Source organism: Euprymna scolopes, chromosome 36, assembly GCF_053919585.1.
Source record: "Euprymna scolopes isolate OS-2025 chromosome 36, ASM5391958v1, whole genome shotgun sequence".
NCBI classification, from domain to species: Eukaryota; Metazoa; Mollusca; class Cephalopoda; order Sepiida; family Sepiolidae; genus Euprymna; species Euprymna scolopes.
This window is the reverse complement of record NC_136517.1, coordinates 34,934,477-34,956,976: the sequence shown is the minus strand read 5'-3', so window position 1 is coordinate 34,956,976 and position 22,500 is coordinate 34,934,477. Positions and strand designations below refer to the sequence as shown.

At 36.4% G+C, this 22,500-nt stretch overlaps 1 protein-coding gene across 2 annotated transcripts in view; it reads right to left on the bottom strand.

The window, feature by feature from the left end:
• LOC145260405 (uncharacterized) overlaps positions 1-22,500 on the bottom strand; it is a 258,651-nt gene that overhangs the window by 28,560 nt on the left and 207,591 nt on the right. For both annotated transcript variants that reach the window (XM_080118383.1, XM_080118382.1), the window contains exons 11-14: positions 14,219-14,362; positions 5,391-5,615; positions 4,026-4,189; positions 1,656-1,792 (exon numbers count right to left, since the gene is read on the bottom strand). In XM_080118383.1, coding sequence (XP_079974509.1) covers positions 1,656-1,792; positions 4,026-4,189; positions 5,391-5,615; positions 14,219-14,362 — 670 coding nt within the window. The remainder of the gene's footprint in view (positions 1-1,655; positions 1,793-4,025; positions 4,190-5,390; positions 5,616-14,218; positions 14,363-22,500) is intronic.

Genomic DNA, 22,500 nt, shown 5'->3' with positions numbered 1-22,500 from the left:
AGAGAGAGAGAGAGAGAGAAAAGAATAGAGAGAGAGAGAGAAAAGAATAGAGAGAGAGAAAAGAATAGAGAGAGAGAAAAGAATAGAGAGAGAGAGAGAGAAAAGAATAGAGAGAGAGAGAGAGAGAGAGAGAGAGAGAAAAGAATAGAGAGAGAGAGAGAGAGAAAAGAATAGAGAGAGAGAGAGAGAGAGAGAGAGAAAAGAATAGAGAGAGAGAGAGAAGAATAGAGAGAGAGAGAGAGAGAGAAGAATAGAGAGAGAGAGAAGAATAGAGAGACAGAGTGGGAGTAAAATAATTTGAAAACCAAATAAAAGAGAAATAGAAATAAAAAGAGAAAAACTCTCTTGAGAAAAAACAAAGCGCATAACATTGGAGTAAACATGAATTTCAGCAGATTTTATTAATGATTACGACTGGTGAATAGATATGATGCAGGAGAGATGAGTTTAGCTTATCTCAGATTTTAGTAGCATTGTCAAAAATATCAATAATCTGACATACATCAATACACAATATATTAGACTAGCAAGGCTTCCGGTGTTGCACAGGGTGCGGAATAAGAAAAATTAAAAGCTTCAATCTTTCTCGCTCATATTCTCAGTCACATTGCCTTTTTGATATCCCCCCCCCCTTCCCGACCCCACCTTCGTTTCATTCAAATTCAGACAACTGGTTCAATATAGAAAAAAAAAAAAAGAAAATTATCAGCAGTTCATTTACTGTTTGTTAGAGTTTCAGCGTTCATTTTCAAAGATTTAACTGTGAGAATGAAAAGTAATTTATCAATACACTTCTCCCTCAAATTCTGCCAAAGGTAAAGGTAATGCTTAGGAGGAGTCTGTTCATCAGCGAATGAACAGAAGAGGAGCAGTTCCTATTTGTCAGTACAATGCCTAGGACATATCCTTGGCTGGTATGAAACCAGCAATCAAATCATTTAAATATTAATAATATCAGTACCATAGTACATTTAATGTACATACGTGTGTCACGGTTTTCAAATTATTCGATCGGGAGATCCTACATATTAAAAAGGAGAAGAGAACCTGGTAACATACTATGAACATTAAATTAATACATAGATACGATAATTTAATGTTCGTTGTATGTTATCACCTTCTTTCCTCCTTTTTTAATTTTTAATAAATAGGATCTCTCGATCACTGAAGACACAATGTAAAAAAAAAATTAAAGTCAAATTTTAAAAAATGACGTCGCTTTTGGGCTGTACATGAAACTAAAAATATACCATCTTGGTCTTCTGGCTAGGATCCAAGGGCAGTATCTGTTCTGTCTAAAGACGGTATACTGATATTGTGAGGTTTTCGTTCGCATCAGGCATCCATACAATGAAAACTGTACCACAGATTCCTATAAGAATATTGGTGATAGACCATAATAAGCAGATATATTCTGACACTTCATTAATCAGATTACTTAGATAAATACTTTTACAGTTTTAACAAAAGGGTTATAATGATATAGCGGGGTCTCCATTCACGCTGAATGTCAACAGAACGCCCAGCAGTAATATATTACATATGAAAGATGCTGCTGTGGAATTTCCACAGGTCCGACTAGTCTTTAAATGATCATAAAACAGCCCCACTCGAAAAGTAAATGATTTTTTCTACTTTTTCTTTTTAATACTTACCATGCTATCCTTTTTCCATTGGAATTTAGTATCAAAAACTTCACTGCTAACGGCACTGCAATTGAGGGTCAAATTCTCTCCCTTCAGAGCCTTCTGCGACATTGGCTGGCTGGTGATGACAGGCTTCGGAAAATCAGCTGGGGGGGAAAAAAAAAGAGAGAGATAGGAAAATGTTTAAGTTTTTTTGTAATTTCACAGCATATATCAACCTGTTTTGTGGGTTCGGGACAAGATCAAAGTGTAGTATCTGTTCTTCAGATGCTGCACTTCTATTTCTTGTTCTCTTTCGGTGGAGGAGAAATCCTTCACGACTGAGACAATTTTCATTTTTGTACCTTTTCTCCACGTTAAAAAACGACCCTGGTGTCTAACTCTGTCCCGTGGGGAGGCATAGTAAATAGGTACATAATAAAAAGTGTCAGACTCAGAATCTTCTGAGGTCATATGGGTCAATTAACACTGTCATAAGAGCTGCATCTGACTAGCTGTAGATACCACAATCTAAAAGTTTATTTGCGTCTAGAAACTTTTGTTGTGAGCATACAGGTATTTTTTTTTTTTTTTTTTTACAAGAGAGTCACCAGTTATCAAAGCTCGAAGGCCACTCGAGGATAAGGTTAATAAATGTAAGAACTTGTTTACATTGGACTTGAAGGCTACCATATTATAATTGGCTGGGAAGCAGGTCAATGGGACAGTGTTTCGCAGGCGGATGGTTAAAGAAATTTTTTCATGGAATCTGCGTTTAGATTTAGGCACAGATAAAGAATGGGGTAAATTGTTGATAGTAATTGTAGCTAGTTGAGTGTTTTTTTTTTGTCAAAGTTTGGCAAGGGAGACAACAGATTGGGGCTCAGATAAGCACCTGCCATGAAAATATTGATAGAGCAGCGACAGGTTTGCAATGTCTCCTGTGTGGGAAGAGAGATTGCAGGGAAGAGAAAAGCGCATCATCTACTAGGTTATGAAATCTGTTTTGAACTCTACCAAGGCAAGATAGGTCATGCTTAGCAGCTCCTTCCCAAATGTGGCAACAGAAATGTTTGAAAACCAAAGCAATGTAGAAAATTTTTTTTTTTTTTGTAGCTCAATTAACCACCAAATTATGACCATTCAATCCATCCATCCATAGCCTTTGAGCCCCTGGAGAGGCATAGGCCATCTATAATTTGTAGATGCTTTTGTAGCGAGGAGTTCTTTTTACAGGGTGAGGATGCTGGCGCCATGCCCAAACTTCCCAGAAGGTACATACAGCGCCTAGCTATCCCAAATGGTTACGCATCTAGTACTGTCCAGGATCAACGTTGCTTAACTTTGGTGATCTGGTGAGAACCGGTGTGTCAACGTGATTGTGCCGTACATATGACCATTCAAAGTGTGCTGGTAATTTGCCATCTTCAAAAACCAATTTTCACAGTGCATAACTTTAAAGATGCGGGCTTTGAACAAGTAAAAGATCCTTATAAATGTATCACATTGTTTTGTCAGCAATGAAAATTAATTACAATGGAAGCAATGGTTATTAGATCAAACCAACCTAAACATTAGGCAAAATCATGTTAACTCTTGAAAAACATGTGCAAAAATGACATGGAAGTGCAACTTTGATTGGTCGTTTATAAGATTTATTTCAACAGCTAACACACTGAATCTTTGTAATTCTTACTAGCCTAGGTGCCCGGCATTGTTTGGAGGTGTGTATTGAGCAAAAAAAAAAAAAAAGTGATAGTAGGCAGGCTCGAACCCGTATTACGAAGGAGGAAAAGAACATGAAAAAAAAAAAAAAGTAATGTCTTTGCTATTGCGCCCATCGCCAAACGAGAAGTAGCAAAGGCTTAAATTAAGGTTAGTCAATCGAAAAAAAGGGATGACTTTAAAAAATATTGGCGAAAAAAGCCCCCCACCCCCTCTATAAAAGTACCCAGTGGAGGGTGAAGGAATTAATGTTTTTAGCCAATTTTTCGATATTTGTTGTCCGAAGGGTCAAGCTTCAAAACAATATACTGATCTGAAAATCCATCGCCTTTGTCGAAAGTTTTAGACATACATACATACATTTAAGCAGACAGGTGAGATTTATATAATAGATAACAATAAAGATCAAACTAGATTTTTTTTTCTTTTAATGATAAATAAATAATAAAAAAAAATCTCAAATTTGTATAAAACAGAAACAATATGACAATAGGTAAAAAATATCATTCACCAAAGTTAAAATTTCTTTTTGTGTAGACAACTTAAAACCTTATATTAAGCCTAACACATTGATGAGTGGTTCTTTTTTGATAGTATTGTTTTATAGGAATCGAGAGACACAGAGAGAGAGAGAGTGTGTGGATTGAGAGGAGAGAGAGAGAAAAAGTTACTCACTGCAAGCAAAATCATCAGGATGAATAGCAAAGATACTTTTGCCCTTGGAACTCTGCGGGTGAGCACAGATGGCCGTCACGGAGCTGCGGAAGTCTTTGTGCGATAACCATTTTGGAAACCATGCCAACTGACAGTCACACAGTAAATTACTACTGTTGAGTTTTCTGAAATTAAAGAAAAACGTTTATTTTTTTTTTTTCTTACAAGTGAAAATCTTAAGCTAAAACAAGCCATTAGATGATTTTGTCATTGTTTAATTATTAAAGACTAGCGAGAGTGGAAGGGTGGGATGTTGTGGCTTTGCCTGGTGGTAAAATACGCTTAAATATGATATTTTAATTGGTCCAAATTTCATATATATTATTATTATTATTATAGAGTCATGATTTCAAAAGTAAAAAAAGAAAGTATTTAGGTGTCATCAGTTAGAATCGAAACCGAAAGCAAAACTGTAGCATTCAAAGCTGGTGATGTTACCACTGCATCAACATGACACGCATATGAACCGATTCAAAATGTATAACGATTTTTTCCAACTTTGACTCATTTTTAACCCCTTAAAATCTATTTTAACTGACTAAAGACGCATAAAAGAACAGTCCATAAAAAATGCAATCATTTGAGGCCGCTAGCAACGTTCTGCGACTTTTAGTTTCAGAAGAGATAGAGTTTGAAAACATGGAGACAGACATAGTGCCTTTATTAGACTAGTGGGGAAGGGAAAGGGGGACTCGGCTGCGTCCAGACATAAAATACACTTAAATATGATATTTTCATTTGTCCAGATTTCGTATATATTATTATAGAGTCGGGATTTAAAAAGTAAAAAAAAAAAAGTATTTGGGTGCCATCAGCTAGAATCGAAACTGAAACTAGCATTCAAAGCTGGTGATGTTACCACTGTACACACGTGATACGAATATGAACTGATTAAAAATTAAAAATAAACTATGATGAATGTACAAAATGTATAACAATTTTTCAATTTTGACCCATTTTTGACCCCTTAAAGACTATTTTAACCAGCTAAAGACCCATAAAAGAATGACCCGTAAAAAATCCAATAATTTGAAGCCCCTAGTGATGTTCTGCGACTTTTAGTTTCGGAGGAGATACAGTTTGAAAATATGGAGACAGACAGACATATAGCCCTTTATATGTTAGATTCTTAAAAATGAACAAAACAAAATATTGCCTTTGTTTAATGTTGAATCTATATGGTCAGTCGAGACTTCCAATTAGTTGCTGTTCGGATATAATTGTAGCTTAAGCCATCACATTAATGCGTTAAGTGTTTTTAAATTAAAATGTGTTAAGGTTACGACAAAGTGTAACGTGAAGAGAGAAAGAAAAGGAGAAACTTACAGATCTTGTAGAAACTGTAATGGTTTGAAGGCATTCTCCAAAATGGATGCAATGCTATTATCCATTAACGACAGGTACTTGAGGTTGTGGAGGCCACTGAATGCTTGTTTAGCAACCGATTTAAATCGGTTGCCGTTTAGACCAAGTCGAACTAAACGGTCCAAGCCAGAAAAGGCACCGTCCATGTCCTCGACAGCCCACGAGATTTCATTATGATTCAGCTGCCTAGAAACAAAAGAAAATAAAATGTGGATAAAAATTAAAAATATCATCTTTAACAAAAAAATCAAATCACAATAATTTATCAGATAGTCATGACAAGGCTTGCAAAACTCTCCTGAAACAAGAATAAATAATATATGTTAGATATTGGCAGGCAACCTATGCAGAAAAAAAAAAAAAAAATTTTTGATGGAGTGAACACCTGCTAATGGATTCAATATGAAGAATTTGGGATTTCCCACCACTAACATAATGCATAATTTGACCCAGAAATTTATGAGAGGATATCAGTCAAAAGTTGAAATAATAGATAATAGGAAAAGAATGTTTTTATAAATAAAATCAGAGATAAAGACAGTCAGTTAAAGAGCAAAGCTGCGTCACCAATTCTTCACGGTAGTCGATGTGAACATTTATATAGACTAGACAAATGCATTTTGAACAACCGGTCACAACAAATATGTAACACATATGAAAATTTTTGAAAAACAAATGTTATAAAATATTTTATTAAATGATTTTTTCTGTGACATTCGGTATAGGATACCTTTTTCAAAGACTTTCTTTTCATTTTCTAGTGGTATTTTCTCTCTCCATGAAGAGTGAACCCTTAGGGGTTAATACCACTAGAAAATTGAAAAAAAAAAAGAAAAAAAAGTCTTTTCTGAAAAAGGTGTTTTACGCTGAAAGTAAAAAAAAATCTCTATATATATAAAAATCAAAATGGATGACAGCGTATGTCCGTGACAGGCTTTTCAGATTGGGATTCTGCTGTTGGTTAAATTCCACAAGAAGTTTTCCTATACTTCCGAGATCATAATATCTGAGATTCGCAAACGGACACCGTTTCTTTCCTTTTTTTTGATCGTCTGTCATCTCGAATGTTTGTCTTTTTTGTGTAATAAAGCGAAACTATTCAAACGTAAACCACAGGAAGCTTACCTGGGCCCCCGGCGAGGTTTAAAAGCTACATTCATTTCTGTGCATGCATGGCGACTCCTATAGTTCTTGAGTTAATCACCAACTCTTTCAATTCACTATCCTCTTTGGCCTAATGGTTAGCGAGGAAAATTAATTACCCATCTTTCTCTCTATCTTTTTATTTTAACCACTTGAAAGCCATTCTTAACATCACTTCATCCTTGTGCCAATATCCTCCACCCGGGCAACGCCGGATACTCCCCGCAAGTCATTTAATAAAATGTTATATTTAGTTTTCAAATTAACCTTATGAAATAATGTTTTCAAAGATGTGACTAAACTCCTTATATAAATATATGTGTGTGTGTGTGTGTGTGTGTACATGTTTATATATTTGCATGTACAGGATCCACTCTTTAACAATTTAAATAATGATCAGGAATTCTGAAACAGCTGCTAGGCATAAGATTGAGTAAAGTGAACTACATTTAATTTATTACAGTTTCATTATTACTGTCTAGTAGAAGCTTTTGTGAAATTCAAATACCTCCAATTTTTGTAAAATTTTAGTAGATATTAGCTATCAATTAATAAATCCTTGCCAAATTTCAGTTTCTTTAGAGAATTTAAAATCTTTTCATGGAGCAAAATATGGCCACAACTTACCATTTCAGATTTGCATTAAATTAGATCCATAATTATTCAACACCAATTAAGTGACATTCTTTTGAGTTTAAATTTCTTCTTAAGACATCTTGAGCCTAAATTTGAGACATTTTCTAGAATGAAAATCATGTGATAAATTTTGATCAAAATTGGAATAAGGATTCTAGACATAAGATTTGGGTGCTTTATGTCTTTATTTCAATCTTCATAAAGAATCGATTTTCAACTGTATAAAAAAAACTAGCAGAGCTACCCAGTGCTGTATGGTACAAAAATGGCCGTTCTTTCCTAGAACTGCCTGCCTGTGGAACTGTTCCTCTGGCCTGCTTTCCAGCTGACTACAATATCGTTGCCTTCAAGCCCAATGGAAACAAGTTCTTGTTGAACCAACCCTCTAAATAATCCATTTCTACCCCATTTCCACCATTAACTATTAATATGCTGTTGTCTCAGTGACTATCATACACTTGTTAACCCTTATCCCCAAGTGGCTTTCAGGCCTTGATTAATAGTGACTCATGTAAAGAAAAAAATTCTATTAAAACATCTATCTCGTTCTCTCTACCCTTCTTTATCTTTCTCTCTTTCCTTCTTTTTAGTTTTACTCCTTCTCTCTTTCCGCTTCAGCTAACTCATTCCTCCTTAGCTGGACATGCATGCATACATAACTCTTCTTATGAAATAGATTCTCTTAAGAAATAATCGTTTTTTTTTTTTCTTTTCAAATTAGTACATAATAATAATACTTAAAAACCGACCCTCGCTGGACCTCGCCCCAGAGAGTTAATAAATTTTTTCTAAATTTTAGGTGTACATCTGAGGCAATGCTTATCAAGAAAATATCAACCATAAAAGGGTTTCTTTTGTAGTTTTTAACTTTTAGTTGGACATACAAACACGTACAACTGTTCTTTATATAATAGATTATCACACACACATGGCAAATAAATTTTTTTTATTTTCTTAATAAACTTGTATGAATTTAATTTTTTCTTTTTAAATAATTTAAAATTTTCACCTTGAATGGTAAAAATTAAAATCAAAATTTCTGCCAGAAATCAAAATTTCTGAAAGACAACAAAAAAATATATATCTAAAATAAATTTAAAATCATATTTTGATGACTCTGAATAATTTGCATTTATTGGAGATGGCAGAATAATATTACAGATGCAGCAGAAATCGCCAAAGACATGATTTCACGTTTAAAACCAATGAAAGCTAATCAAGAAAATTAGCAACGACAGAGGGTGGGGATGGATGAGGGAGGGGGTGGGGAAAATGATGAAGAAAGAAAAGAAACGAGAAAATCAAATTTTAAGATTAAAAAGAAAGAAATATAAATACAGAGAGGTGGAAGGGTCTGGACTGGTTTGTGTAATTAAAGTCCGTTTTGCTGTGTAGACAAAAAAAGAACAAGCATAAAATAACAAAAATGGAAGAGAGGGGGGGGGGGCGATGAATCCATATATCAATCATTTAGCAATTTGTCCGAGCTTCAATCTCTAATTTGGCTGGTCAGTATAATCGGCTAAACAGAGTTTGCTTAGGACATCTGTCCTGTTTCCGAACTTTCAATGCTACAAGGGAAAACGGTAGAAGCAACAGCAGTAGTGGTGCGAATGAATGAAAGGGAAAAAGAAAGAGAAGAGATAAACAGGAAGGAGAGATGATGAAGTAAGGGGGGTGGGGGAAACAAAGGGGAGAGAACATAGGGGTGGGGGGAACCAAAGGGGAGAGAACACAGGGGTGGGGGGAAACAAAGGGGAGAGAACACAGGGGTGGGGGGAAACAAAGGGGAGAGAACACAGGGGTGGGGGGAAACAAAGGGGAGAGAACACAGGGGTGGGGGGAAACAAAGGGGAGAGAACACAGGGGTGGGGGGAAACAAAGGGGAGAGAACACAGGGGTGGGGGGAAACAAAGGGGAGAGAACACAGGGGTGGGGGGAAACAAAGGGGAGAGAACACAGGGGTGGGGGGAAACAAAGGGGAGAGAACACAGGGGTGGGGGGAAACAAAGGGGAGAGAACACAGGGGTGGGGGGAAACAAAGGGGAGAGAACACGGGTGGGGGGAAACAAAGGGGAGAGAACACAGGGGTGGGAGGAAACAAAGGGGAGAGAAAACAGGGGTGGGGGAAAACAAAGGGGAGAGAATACAGGGGTGGGGGAAAACAAAGGGGAGAGAACATAAGGGTGGGGGAAAACAAAGGGGAGAGCACATAAGGGTGGGGGAAAACAAAGGGGAGAGAACATAAGGGTGGGGGAAAACAAAGGGGAGAGAACATAAGGGCGGGGGAAAACAAAGGGGAGAGAACATAAGGGCGGGGGAAAACAAAGGGGAGAGAACATAAGGGCGGGGGAAAACAAAGGGGAGAGAACATAAGGGCGGGGGAAAACAAAGGGGAGAGCACATAAGGGTGGGGGAAAACAAAGGGGAGAGAACATAAGGGTGGGGGAAAACAAAGGGGAGAGAACATAAGGGCGGGGGAAAACAAAGGGGAGAGAACATAAGGGCGGGGGAAAACAAAGGGGAGAGAACATAAGGGTGGGGGAAAACAAAGGGGAGAGAACATAAGGGTGGGGGAAACAAAGGGGAGAGAACATAGGGGTGGGGGAAAACAAAGGGGAGAGAACATAAGGGTGGGGGAAAACAAAGGGGAGAGAACATAGGGGTGGGGGAAAACAAAGGGGAGAGAACATAAGGGTGGGGGAAAACAAAGGGGAGAGAACATAGGGGTGGGGGAAAACAAAGGGGAGAGAACATAGGGGTGGGGGAAAACAAAGGGGAGAGAACATAAGGGTGGGAGAAAACAAAGGGGAGAGAACATAAGGGTGGGGAAAACAAAGGGGAGAGAACATAAGGGTGGGGGAAAACAAAGGGGAGAGAACATAAGGGTGGGGGAAAACAAAGGGGAGAGAACATAAGGGTGGGGGAAACAAAGGGGAGAGAACATAGGGGTGGGGGAAACAAAGGGGAGAAGATGTAGGGGGGGGGAACAAAGAGGAGAGGATGTAGGGGGGGGAACAAAGAGGAGAGGATGTAGGGGGGGGAACAAAGAGGAGAGGATGTAGGGGGAGGAAGCAAAGAGAAGAGGATCTAGGGGGAGGAAACAAAGTGGAGAGGACATGGGGCGGGTAAAGAAAGGAGAGAATATGTGGTGGAAAGAAAAAAGGAAGCCGGAAGTAAAGAAAGGAGAGAGAGGACTCTGGGGTAAAGAAGGAGAGAGAACATAAGGGAAAGAAAGGAGAAAGCAAAGGGGAAGAAAGAATAGGAGGGAAGGCGAGTAAGAAATGCATTAAAATTGAATTATGCAAAGAATAAGTAAATCGGTATTTTTTATATTAAAAAAATATCAGTTCATTTTTACATTTTCACAAAGGGATAACTTTACAAATGAATAAGGAAATATCATTGCCAGGGGAATGAAAAATGAAAGAGGAGAAAAGGTAGCATAAGTAAAATGACCTATGATGATCTATTTGATGTGCATCAAATTAACCATCTTAAACTTGAATCATATTTGCTGACATTTTTTTCCATCTCGATTTTTGCACATTTAAAGAATGTTTATAAAATACCCAAATATAATATGGAATTAACAAATACTTTTTCATTTGTTATTGGTGCACCATGTTATTGGCAACAATTTACACTACAACTTGTATGAAAAAAAAAAAAAAAAATTGCTTAATCTGGATCCATTTTTTTTATTTGAATAATATAACCAGATTTGTCTACCTTACAACTGAAGATGTTTTTTCTTTTTCTGTACAATTTTTAAATTCAAAATGTCTAAACAAAAAAAAATAAATAAAAGGAATGAAACGAGAAAGACGGTAAGAGGGAAATCAGAGACTATAGGAGGAAAGAGGGAGAGGGTGAAGGGAGATAGAGAGGAAAAGAGAATTGCAAACAGATATATAATGTTAATGTAGCATTTGCATATATAGACCTACTGAAAGTTTCTCTTTCAGGATTTTTTGGTTGATTGAAAAATAGGTGAGAAAGAGGAAAAGGGCATAAGAATGAAAGAAATGTTCCTTTTCTTCCTTGTCATTTGTGGAAGAGACATTTTAAATATATATCCCCCCCCTCCCAGGGATGTTAGTTACACACATGCACCACATTTTGATATTAATAATTACATGAATTTATGAACAGAAAATATCTTTCTTTTTTTTTTATCAGACTTATTTTGATATGTTCACAACAAACCCATGTTGTGTGCGCGGATCACCCTCCCCACGCAACTTCGCCCCCTCCCCACCTGTATTTGAAAAAAAAAAAAAAAAAAAAAAAAAAAACTAAGTCAATGAATGACTTCACAATTGCTCAGTGTCTTTTTCAAAGGGAATGGTGGAGGAGGGGGAGAAGCTCTTTCTTACCTATTTTTTTTTTTTAACCTATTACTTAAGAGTATGGACGTGCTTGCTATAAATCTTTATTGGTGAGTGAGCTATTGAGAGAGGAAAAGCGGATAGCTCAACTCTGCAAGGTGGATGTTGGCTAAGGTGGATCTGCAAGACTAATGTTTGCATCTTTTAGGGCATAAAGGAATACTGTGCATGGGTAACAGAAAAAATGACTTACACAGACACAAGATGGATACTCCTATTACTGGTGAGAACCTACCAGGTGTCTCAACATGATTATGCTTATATATATATATATATATATATATATATATATATATATATATATATATAAGTCTAGCCACTGAAGACTGAGGTTAACATAATATTCAACCTCACAGGTTTGATCTTCCAGTAATTTCCTAAACCATGGATCGTATATATGGCTAAACATAAGAAATAGAGGAAGAGAGAAGGTGGCAATAAATAGAGAAGAATATGTATATATATATATTACAGAGAGAGAGAAGAAATAGTGAAGAGAGAGAGAGAGAGAGAAGGGGAAGAAATAAAGAGAAAATGGAAAAATACACAAAGAGTGAGAGAAAGAAAGAATGAGAGAGAGAGAGAGAGAGAAAGAACGAGAAACAAGAAAAAGTCTAGAAAAAGAGAGAGAGAGGGTAAAAAAGAGATTAATATTTATTTCTCAATAAGAAATTGCCATCAGAAAAATGCAATTCCTGCTAAAATCAGTAGAGGAAGGATGGAAGAGAAAAATAATAAGGCTGCAATTGCATCTGAGGTTGCATTTCTTAGGCACTGGTCAGCATCTTTGACAGCGCCTGTTGGTTAAGAACTAATAACTGATGCAATGAGTGGGATGTGGGTGGGGGTCAGTGGATCCCTGCTCCTTCCCCATGTCCCAGCAAATCAGATAAATAAAACAAGTACAGATGACAAAAAGAACAAAAATGATGCTGCTGTTGATTTTTTCAAGAATGCCGTCTAACCCCACCCACTCGGCTAAACATCATCTTTTCCCTATTTTTTTCTTCAATGCAGACGATCAGTCACAGTTGTGCAATGTGCAGCAAAGCCATGAAAGCAGGTGAAGCTAAAAAGACACGCATCCATATTGCACACCCGTAAGACAGGCTGGAACTGAGAAGATGAGAGATAAGATATATATATATATATATATATATATATAATGCGTGCGTGGATGTGTGGAGAGGAGGAAAAGGAAGGGGGAAATAGAGGGAGAAGGTGGGGAGAGATAGAGGAGGTGATGGGATAGGGAAGAAAAGAGGAAAAGGAGGAGTAAGGTAGGGGAGAGGATGGGGGAAAAAAGAGAAGAGAAGGAGGTTTGGAAAAGAGAAAGACAAAAAGAGAAGGAAGAGAGTAAGAGAAGAGCAGAGAAAGAGAGGGGGAGGAGAAGAGGAGAAAGATAGAGACAGGGAAGCAGAAGAGAGAGATAGAGAATGGGGGGGGTAAGAGAAGAGAGAGGAAGATGATAAGAGGAAGAGAGGGGGTAAGGATAAGAGAGAGAGAGGGGGTAAGGATAAGAGAGAGAGGGGGGGTAAGGATAAGAGAGAGAGAGGGGGGTAAGGATAAGAGAGAGAGAGGGGGGTAAGGATAAGAGAGAGAGAGGGGGGGTAAGGATAAGAGAGAGAGAGGGGGGGTAAGGATAAGAGAGAGAGAGAGGGGGGGGTAAGGATAAGAGAGAGAGAGAGGGGGGGGGGTAAGGATAAGAGAGAGAAGGGGGGGTAAGGATAAGAGAGAGAGAGGGGGGTAAGGATAAGAGAGAGAGAGTGGGGTAAGGATAAGAGAGAGAGTGGGGTAAGGATAAGAGAGAGAGTGGGGTAAGGATAAGAGAGAGAGTGGGGTAAGGATAAGAGAGAGAGTGGGGTAAGGATAAGAGAGAGAGTGGGGTAAGGATAAGAGAGAGAGTGGGGTAAGGATAAGAGAGAGAGTGGGGTAAGGATAAGAGAGAGAGTGGGGTAAGGATAAGAGAGAGAGTGGGGTAAGGATAAGAGAGAGAGTGGGGTAAGGATAAGAGAGAGAGTGGGGTAAGGATAAGAGAGAGAGTGGGGTAAGGATAAGAGAGAGAGTGGGGTAAGGATAAGAGAGAGAGTGGGGTAAGGATAAGAGAGAGAGTGGGGTAAGGATAAGAGAGAGAGTGGGGTAAGGATAAGAGAGAGAGTGGGGTAAGGATAAGAGAGAGAGTGGGGTAAGGATAAGAGAGAGAGTGGGGTAAGGATAAGAGAGAGAGTGGGGTAAGGATAAGAGAGAGAGTGGGGTAAGGATAAGAGAGAGAGTGGGGTAAGGATAAGAGAGAGAGTGGGGTAAGGATAAGAGAGAGAGTGGGGTAAGGATAAGAGAGAGAGTGGGGTAAGGATAAGAGAGAGAGTGGGGTAAGGATAAGAGAGAGAGTGGGGTAAGGATAAGAGAGAGAGTGGGGTAAGGATAAGAGAGAGAGTGGGGTAAGGATAAGAGAGAGAGTGGGGTAAGGATAAGAGAGAGAGTGGGGTAAGGATAAGAGAGAGAGTGGGGTAAGGATAAGAGAGAGAGTGGGGTAAGGATAAGAGAGAGAGTGGGGTAAGGATAAGAGAGATAAAGAGATAAAAGGTGAGAGTTCTGTATGTGAATTGGAAATATACTTACAGAGTTTCCAGGGAAGAAAGATCTTTGAAAGCCTTTGAATCAATGTGCGCAATGTGGTTATGATCCAAGTAGAGACATTGTAGAGAATACAGCCGTGCAAACGAGTGTGCAGCAATTGCCGTCAGCTGATTGTAACTCAAATCCCTGGGAGTGGAAAAAACAAAAAACAAATTAGCATACGTAATGAAATGAAAAAAATAAATATTTCAGTTGTTTTTTTAACAGAAACCATTTTAACTGACTCATCAATATTTGATTCTGATTAACCAGGGTTTTTTTTTTTTTTAATACTGAAATGAGAGAAAAAAAATCTGGTTAGGAAGATTGTTTAGAATTTTTGCCATCATAACAATCAAATAACGTAAATGCTAAAAAATGACACATATCCCACTCATAAATTAGTGTGTGTGTGTGTGTATATATATATATATATATATATATATATATATATATATATAGAGAGAGAGAGAGAGAGAGAGACAGAGAGAGAGAGAGAGAGAGGGGGACTAAAAACTCCCTTGTTTATAAGTTAATGTCTTGCAATCACGAGATTAGTTTGCTTTCAAGAATTTACGTTACTCTTAATATTGTAAGACTATGAAAAAACATTTTGGGATTTAAAAAAAATATATATTTTATCTCCTGGCTCTTAAGCAATGTATTGATAAAACACCACTTCTCTTAAAAAAAAAAAAAAAAAAAAAAAAAAAAAAAAAAAAACCCGATTCGATCTAATTTTTTGCTCTGGATTAATTTTTTTAGCTAACTTATTTGTTATTCCAAATGTTTTCTGTCTCCACACACACACACACACTTCCCTTGTTGGAGGGGAGACTGAAACATGCTGCTATGGTTTCAAATGATCTGAAACAACAGCAAGAGGGAACTTGATTCCAAATATTTCTCATTAGTTATATCTTCCCTCTTTTGGAAATAGGGTACGATTATGAATATCTTCAGTATCAAATAATCCTTATACACTGTGAAATTTACTTTATGTATGAAAACCAAAGAGGGGAGATATAACATATGAGAAATATTCGAGTCCAGTCTCCCCTTGCTGTTATTTCAGACCGTTTGAAACCATAGCAGCAAGTTGTATAGTGTCCTCTCCAGCAGAGCCAGATGTTTTGGGGAAATATCAGATATTTTGTAATTCATATGCAAAACTAGGAAAACAAATGACTAGGATTGAAACATTTTATGGCTGTAAAAAAAGTCCCAAAAATATGTTCTAGATGATTCCCTTAATGTGCGACCTTAAGAGCAAATGTCACATAGCTCACTACATAAGTCAGGTCATTACCTTTCCAACAAGCCTTCATTTGTTAAATTCCGATCAATAGTCGCTGTAATTTGGAACTTATAAAATTGCCAATATAGTAGCCGCCGATTAGCGTAATGGTTAGGAGCCTTGACTGTTGTACAGGCGATCGGGTTTCAATCCTGACTTGAGGTAGTTGCCTGTCTAACCGCACTGATGAGCTGTGAAACAGTACTGTATGTGGATGACATATATATATATATATATATATATATATACACACACACACACACATAGCCAAATGTGTGTGTGTGTATACACACACATATAGCCAAATTGAATATTGAAATGCTCATATCTTTGGTTCTATCGGACAAAGCTACATGAAAATGTGCAGGCTTTTTGAAGATCATAATACTATTCTATGGTTAAAATTCTATATTGGTAAAAAAGAAGCTATATTTTCAAACTAATAAAATGTCCCCAAATTTGTCTACATTTGTATATTTGGCAGACTAGTTTCAATTTTGCTGCTTTGGGATGAATTTTGCTTTGGTTTTTTCTTTTTTTACTTGGTTGTCTCTCGTGAGGCCACTAATATATAATATTAAATGAAAGATGAGAAATAAAAGTTATATATAACTTTATTATATACTCAGAACAATAAAGAAAAGTAAATTAAGAAAAACCTCTTTAGGCCATGCCATTTCAAAGCTAAATGCTTCTCATCAGAATTATACAAAGTGCAAATATAGAAAAACTGGCTTAACATTTAGGTAAGCAATGAGGATGAAGGAATAGGACAATATGGTAAAAAGTAAAAGTAGTTACGAAACGTTAAATGCAGAAGAATTTTGTTACTTAAACTTTTAAACATACATGCAAAGATGAATGATTTAGTTACATTCAAATTAACAACGTCGGAGAAGCAAAAAAAAAAAAAAAAAATTATGTGACTTCAGCGAATAAATTGTTCAAATGGAGTATCTAGAATTAAACTCATTCTTAGACAGCGTTTAAAAAAAAAAGAAAAAAGAAAAAAAAAAAAAGACAAGTGAAGCATGCATCCAGTTTTGCAAAAGGAAGTAGAAAAACAAAAAGCATCAATGTTAGATGCATTTCGTCTCAGAAAGCCAATATCTTCAGACAACCTGATCTGGTAGCACCAGGTCTCGATTGATTTTCATAAAATGATCGTCATAGATCCAAGAATCAGATACGTCCAAAGATGGAGTATTGCTACCACATGTGGGGAGGTGTTGCACAGAGCACACTTTCTTGGCTTGATAGTATAAAATCGATTTCACAATCTAGTGGAGAAAGGGATGATCTATTATTTCCTCACAGCCCTTTTTTCTTACAGAAGAGATGTTGTTAGTCTTTCTCTATTTTATCATTATTTTCATGGTAGGTGCTCGACTGAGCTCCAATTTCTTGTTTGCACATGCGCGTGTATAAGTTGTATTCCTGTTGTGGGATTTAGGTACATTTTTGGAGCACATAAAAGCGTTCATGCCAGCCAGAGTCATTAGTTTTGGAAGTCGGCTGAAGATCCACAAACATGTGTCGCTCCTTTCTATTAATTAGAGTGAAAGAAAATAAAATAAACTGAAAACCCGCCACTAATTAGTCCTAATTGATTTTGCAGGTGAACGGTAGAAGCAGACAAAACAAGCAAGACGGGGGCACATCTGATTTGACCATCAAGCTTAAAGGCGGAGCCTTTTTCCTTTCTTACCCAAGGGAAACGATCCCCCCCTCCCACTACTCTTCCTTAAACAGGGAGTAGCCGTCTTTAAAAGTACTGTGGTGTGGGTGGCACTTTAAAAACAAATATTCAAAAATGGTAAGATATAGAAGATATATGCTTTAAGAAGAACCAATGAATGATGACCAAAGAAAGTGGGTTGAAATCAATTCGATGTCTACGTGGGTATTATAGAAATTTCTAGACAGATTCTATTCAAATCATGGGTATGATGACATGGTTAAATTAAAAAGAGGATATTATAATAGAGAAAAAGAGAGAGACAAATCAACATCTATATGGGTCATAACGTATCTTACACTCTTGATAGTTGTATTACAAAGCCAGAGATTAGGTTACCATTTATATGACTGTTGTTTTAACAGATAATGAGTTAGGGAAGTGCTAGAATCAGGGACCCATGCTCCCTATCCTCAAAGTCAACCGTTCAATCGGGTCCTTTATTTGTAAACTTGTTTTTGTAAATGCAAGCCAATGTGTTAATTTTTTCATAAAATATCAAAAATACAAAATTATTCAATTTTAATGAAATAAATTTAGCTATACAATAAATATCTCTCCAACAATTTAGCTATACAATAAATATCTCTCCAACAAATTAGCTATATAATAAATATCCCTCCAACAAATTAGAGAGTACATTAAATATCTCTCCAATAAAGTAACTATATAAAAAATATGCTAGAGCAATCTCATGTTCATGCATACGTTATAAAAAAAAATAAAGAAAAAAATAAAGAAAAAAATAAAGAAAAAAATAAAGAAAAAAATAAAGAAAAAAATAAAGAAAAAAATAAAGAAAAAAATAAAGAAAAAAATAAAGAAAAAAATAAAGAAAAAAATAAAGCTGACGTTCAGTATTATTCCTTCCGGTTATTTGAGCAATCCACAAATATAATCTAATTTTCCTAAATAAAATGCTTGTAGGGACTGCTATTAGACTGGTGTTGTATTTAGGAGAGATGGAGAAAGATTATAAGCTATCTTAGCCATCTTTAATTATGAAAGCACGATTTTCACAAAATCAATGTTAGCATGGTGTGAGATATTCCACTGAAAACAGCGTTGAAATAAAACCTCAAACACACGAGAAATAAAAACTGCTGGAACAATAATGATTAGAATTACATTGTATTTGTGAAGGGCAGAAATGGGGAAATGTGATTTTGTGAAGAATCCAACGCCATCCCCAGACCTGGATATTTCTTTGATTCATCAAATATACATCATCATGAGATCTGTTTCCAAAAAGAATTTGTTAATGATTTGTTGTAAGTACTGGAATATTGTTAGCATTGGTATGTCAGAACACGTTTCAGTGCCAAATCTCTTACCCGTTATGTTGATCATCGACCTGTTTGGCATAATGGTTAGAGTGCTTGATTATGGGCTGGGAGACGTGGGTTCAATTCTTGAATGAGTTAAAGCAAACAGTTAAATAATGGTGCTTGTTAAACCACTCGGCATTATAAGGTGAGGAGCAAGAGAAAGTGGAGTTATCTTTGTAAAGGAGCAGCGCTCTTCACTCAAAAATAAAAAGGACAAGGTGAAAAAACGTCACATAGAAACAACAGGTCAATATAGTAAACATAATATAAAATAAAGCTTTGACTGGCGTCTCCTACTAAATCAGGTATGTAAACTTTATACTTCACTAATAACTAAAGAAAGATGCGACAAGCATTATCATTGCCATGGCACATATACCCCCCCCCCCAAAAAAAAAAAAACAAACCCTGGATTTTCCGGATTAAGATTCTGTTGTGAATTGAAATATCAAATTTAATTTTAATAAATGTTTATTTATCGAAACAGATTCTGCACTTGTTTGGCTTTAAACTGAAATTTTTTAATTTTGTATTCCAATATCGACAATGCTTACATAAACAGTGAACTTTCTATCATTTAATTTATATATTTAGTGAAGCCAAAGGTGGCTTCATTGTGGGGTTCGAATCCCTTGACCAGCGGCAGTCGTCACTTTCTGAACTGACAATTGCGATGGCATGAAACACTAGTGTGTGTATGTGTAAAACAATTAGTGATTATTTATAATCATTTCGTTCCTATAAGAAATAAATTCTTGAATGTTCAACAATGTCTGGGAAATAAAAAAAAGTTGATCAGCTGGCCTTATTACGAGATCTCGACTTCCTGCCGCTATAGATCATTTGAATTAATGTTAAGCTTTAATATTAAATTTTCCTTTATTTCAGATTGATGCTGGCCTAGGGGGTTCAGTTCCTCATGAACAGAGCCACCTTTGGCTCCGTTGTGGGGGTTCAAATCCCTCCACCACCAGCAATTGTCACTTCCTGCACTGATGATTGTGAAAACAATCATCACTAGTGTCTGCATGTATAAAAAAAAATTATTTATAATTATATGTATATGACAAAATAAAATAAATATAGGTGTATAGAAATTTATCAGTTCAATAAAGAAAAACATCATATAGAAAAAGTTAAAAACTCTTTATACCCTGACATTCCGAGATATATATATATACATATATATATATATATATATATATAAATGCACACGCAATCCTCACTCCTCCTAAGACGGGCATAAACAGTAAATGTAGCATTAGTTTTAAATTTTAATGGTTTTTCTTTCTTTGGGGAAATGGGTGGTATGGAAGACTTTTCTGTATAGTCTTATAGGAATCAATTTCCAAAGCAAAATGAAGCCGATATATAAATGAAAAAAATAATTATTTCAATATTTACAATAAAGCTATACATGAATAAAAGAACAGATCAAAGCTATATCATATTGTGAATGTCAACTTCAGAGTGTGTTGCCAAACCAAAATCATGTTATATCAAAGCGAATATTCATGCAAAGAAGCTTTCAGAATATGTTCAGGAAAACACAAGCAATTTAAACGGTGAAATACAAGTGATACAAGCCAAACAATGTAATGATGACGTTAGGTTTGGCATATAAGTTTTATAACAAATTAACCCGTATATATTTTTTTTATAATGTCAAACAAAACAATACCTATTGTAAATGATTCATTGTACACAATTAGTTGAATACAACATGCTATTTCACTCATAGCTAAGTGGTGGGATATTTGGGGTTCATTCCATTTTTGTGCAGTTTTATAAGATTATGTTCTAGAATTAATCAAGCAAAAAAAAAAAAAAAAGAAAAAAAAAGCATCTTTTTTTGCAGCTGCTTGAACAGGAGGGGGTGAAAAGTACAAGGGGTTAGGAGGAAAGGGTAGGAGAAAGAGAAGTTTCTAAACAACCAATTATAGACAGAATCCAAACATTGGCATCATTATCATCAAGCAGAGTGAAGAAGGTTGTGAGCTAGTTGCGTCCCTGGATGGCCAACATATGGTCACATTTGAACCCTGTATATTTGTGTATACACACACACACACACACACACACACACACACACACACACACACACACACACACTTGAAAGATGGTCAGTGTTTTCTCTTCATCTTTCTGCTCTCTCATCTTGCCTTCTTTCAACTTGACTACGATAAATAAACATCTGGAGGCGGTCAGGAGAAGGGTGTGTTACTTGATCCCACAAACCAGATCATCTTCAGTTCAATCCAGAAACCAAGAGGCTTCTGGATGGATAAAAAGCAGCCCTACACTTCTATCAACAGTTGGAAACTTTGAGAAGAGGGAATGAGTAGAGAGGAAAGTAAAGGAGGGGGGCTAAAGACATGAAAGCTTTTTGAGTAAGGGGGAGCCACCCCTCTCCTAATGAAAACAAACTAAAAAGGTAGGGAAAACAGCACATTAACTCTTATGGAAATGATCTATGCAAGTGACCGTTGGCTATGAGTGTATGAGTGTGTGAGAGTATCACAAGTTAGCCGAAAAAAAAAAGTAGTCAACCGTAAGTTGTACAAGACTTCACATGAATTATATTATTTATATCCTATCCTGTCTGTTGGGGATATCCAGATTTTGTCAATCCGGGCGTCCTGGATTTAGGATAAAATATCATTGCAAAAAAAATTGTCAGTCCCTTTGCTATCAAAGCTTCTGAATTCAGGATTAAGAACGGTTCCCCAATGGAACTGGTAAAGTTAATTTTGTGAACACTTATTAATCCGGTTTCAAAATTTTCGATAAAAAAGATCAACAATTCTATTTTATCCTAAATCCAGAATGATCAACAAATACTTATTTTTTAATGCTATATATATATATATATGATTATTGCCATCCTGTCCAACAAAAAACTTCACCACCAACCCCATCCGCTAGTTCAGCTTACATGGTCGCTCTTCAAACCAACAGTCAACTTACATGGCCTGAAGCAAAGATGACACATAAAGTCAAGTGTCTGGCCTGAGTTAACTGGACCACTCTGTGGCATGGTGTCTCTGTGGACAACCTCCTCAAACGTGCAGTCGACTTGCATTTCCTGCCACACACCACAAAGGTTGTCTTATCAGGTTGCGAAGGCAAGGGTACACACACACACACACACACGTAAATTACGTTGGTACATTGGTTCTTGTCAAATCACCGGTTAAGCAACATTAAGCCTGGCTAATACCAGATGGCTGTCCATTTAGGAATTGTAGGCGCCATATGTGCTCTCCGCTTATCTCAGCATTGTTTCCAGTCATCCTGAACCTCAACTTGCCACTGGTATTTAACAATGTTTACTCAGGAGCGGTGTGATTGGAGACTGTGCAACTCTTGGCACAAAAAAAAAAAAAAAAAAAAAAAATTCCATGCGCAGACACCCTTACAGTGGGTATCCATAGTCTGTCAAGACTGCTGGAAGCCCTCATATATATATATATATATATATATATATGAGGGCTTCCAGCAGTCTTGACAGACTATGGATACCCACTGTAAGGGTGTCCATAGTCTGTCAAGACTGCTGGAAGCCCTCATATATATATATATATATATATATATATATATATATATATATATATATATAGTCATCCACATACACATTCTGAATATTGTAAATTAGCCGTACTTACCAGGTGTTGCCCTTTATTTTATTTACATGCAAATTGTGTTTCGCTTTTTATTTATTTATTTTTTTTTAAATGTGCCATTTTTTCCTTCAAAATATGTTTTTATTCTAATCAAAGGGAAGTAATCTTGTATACACGAAAGTTATACCTCTATTTTAACATGACTGCGATTTTAAAATAAGTCTGATAGGGACAAAGTATTGTAATTAAATTGTAAATTTTCTTTTCAACAAAAGAATCAAATATCAATTTTGTAGGAA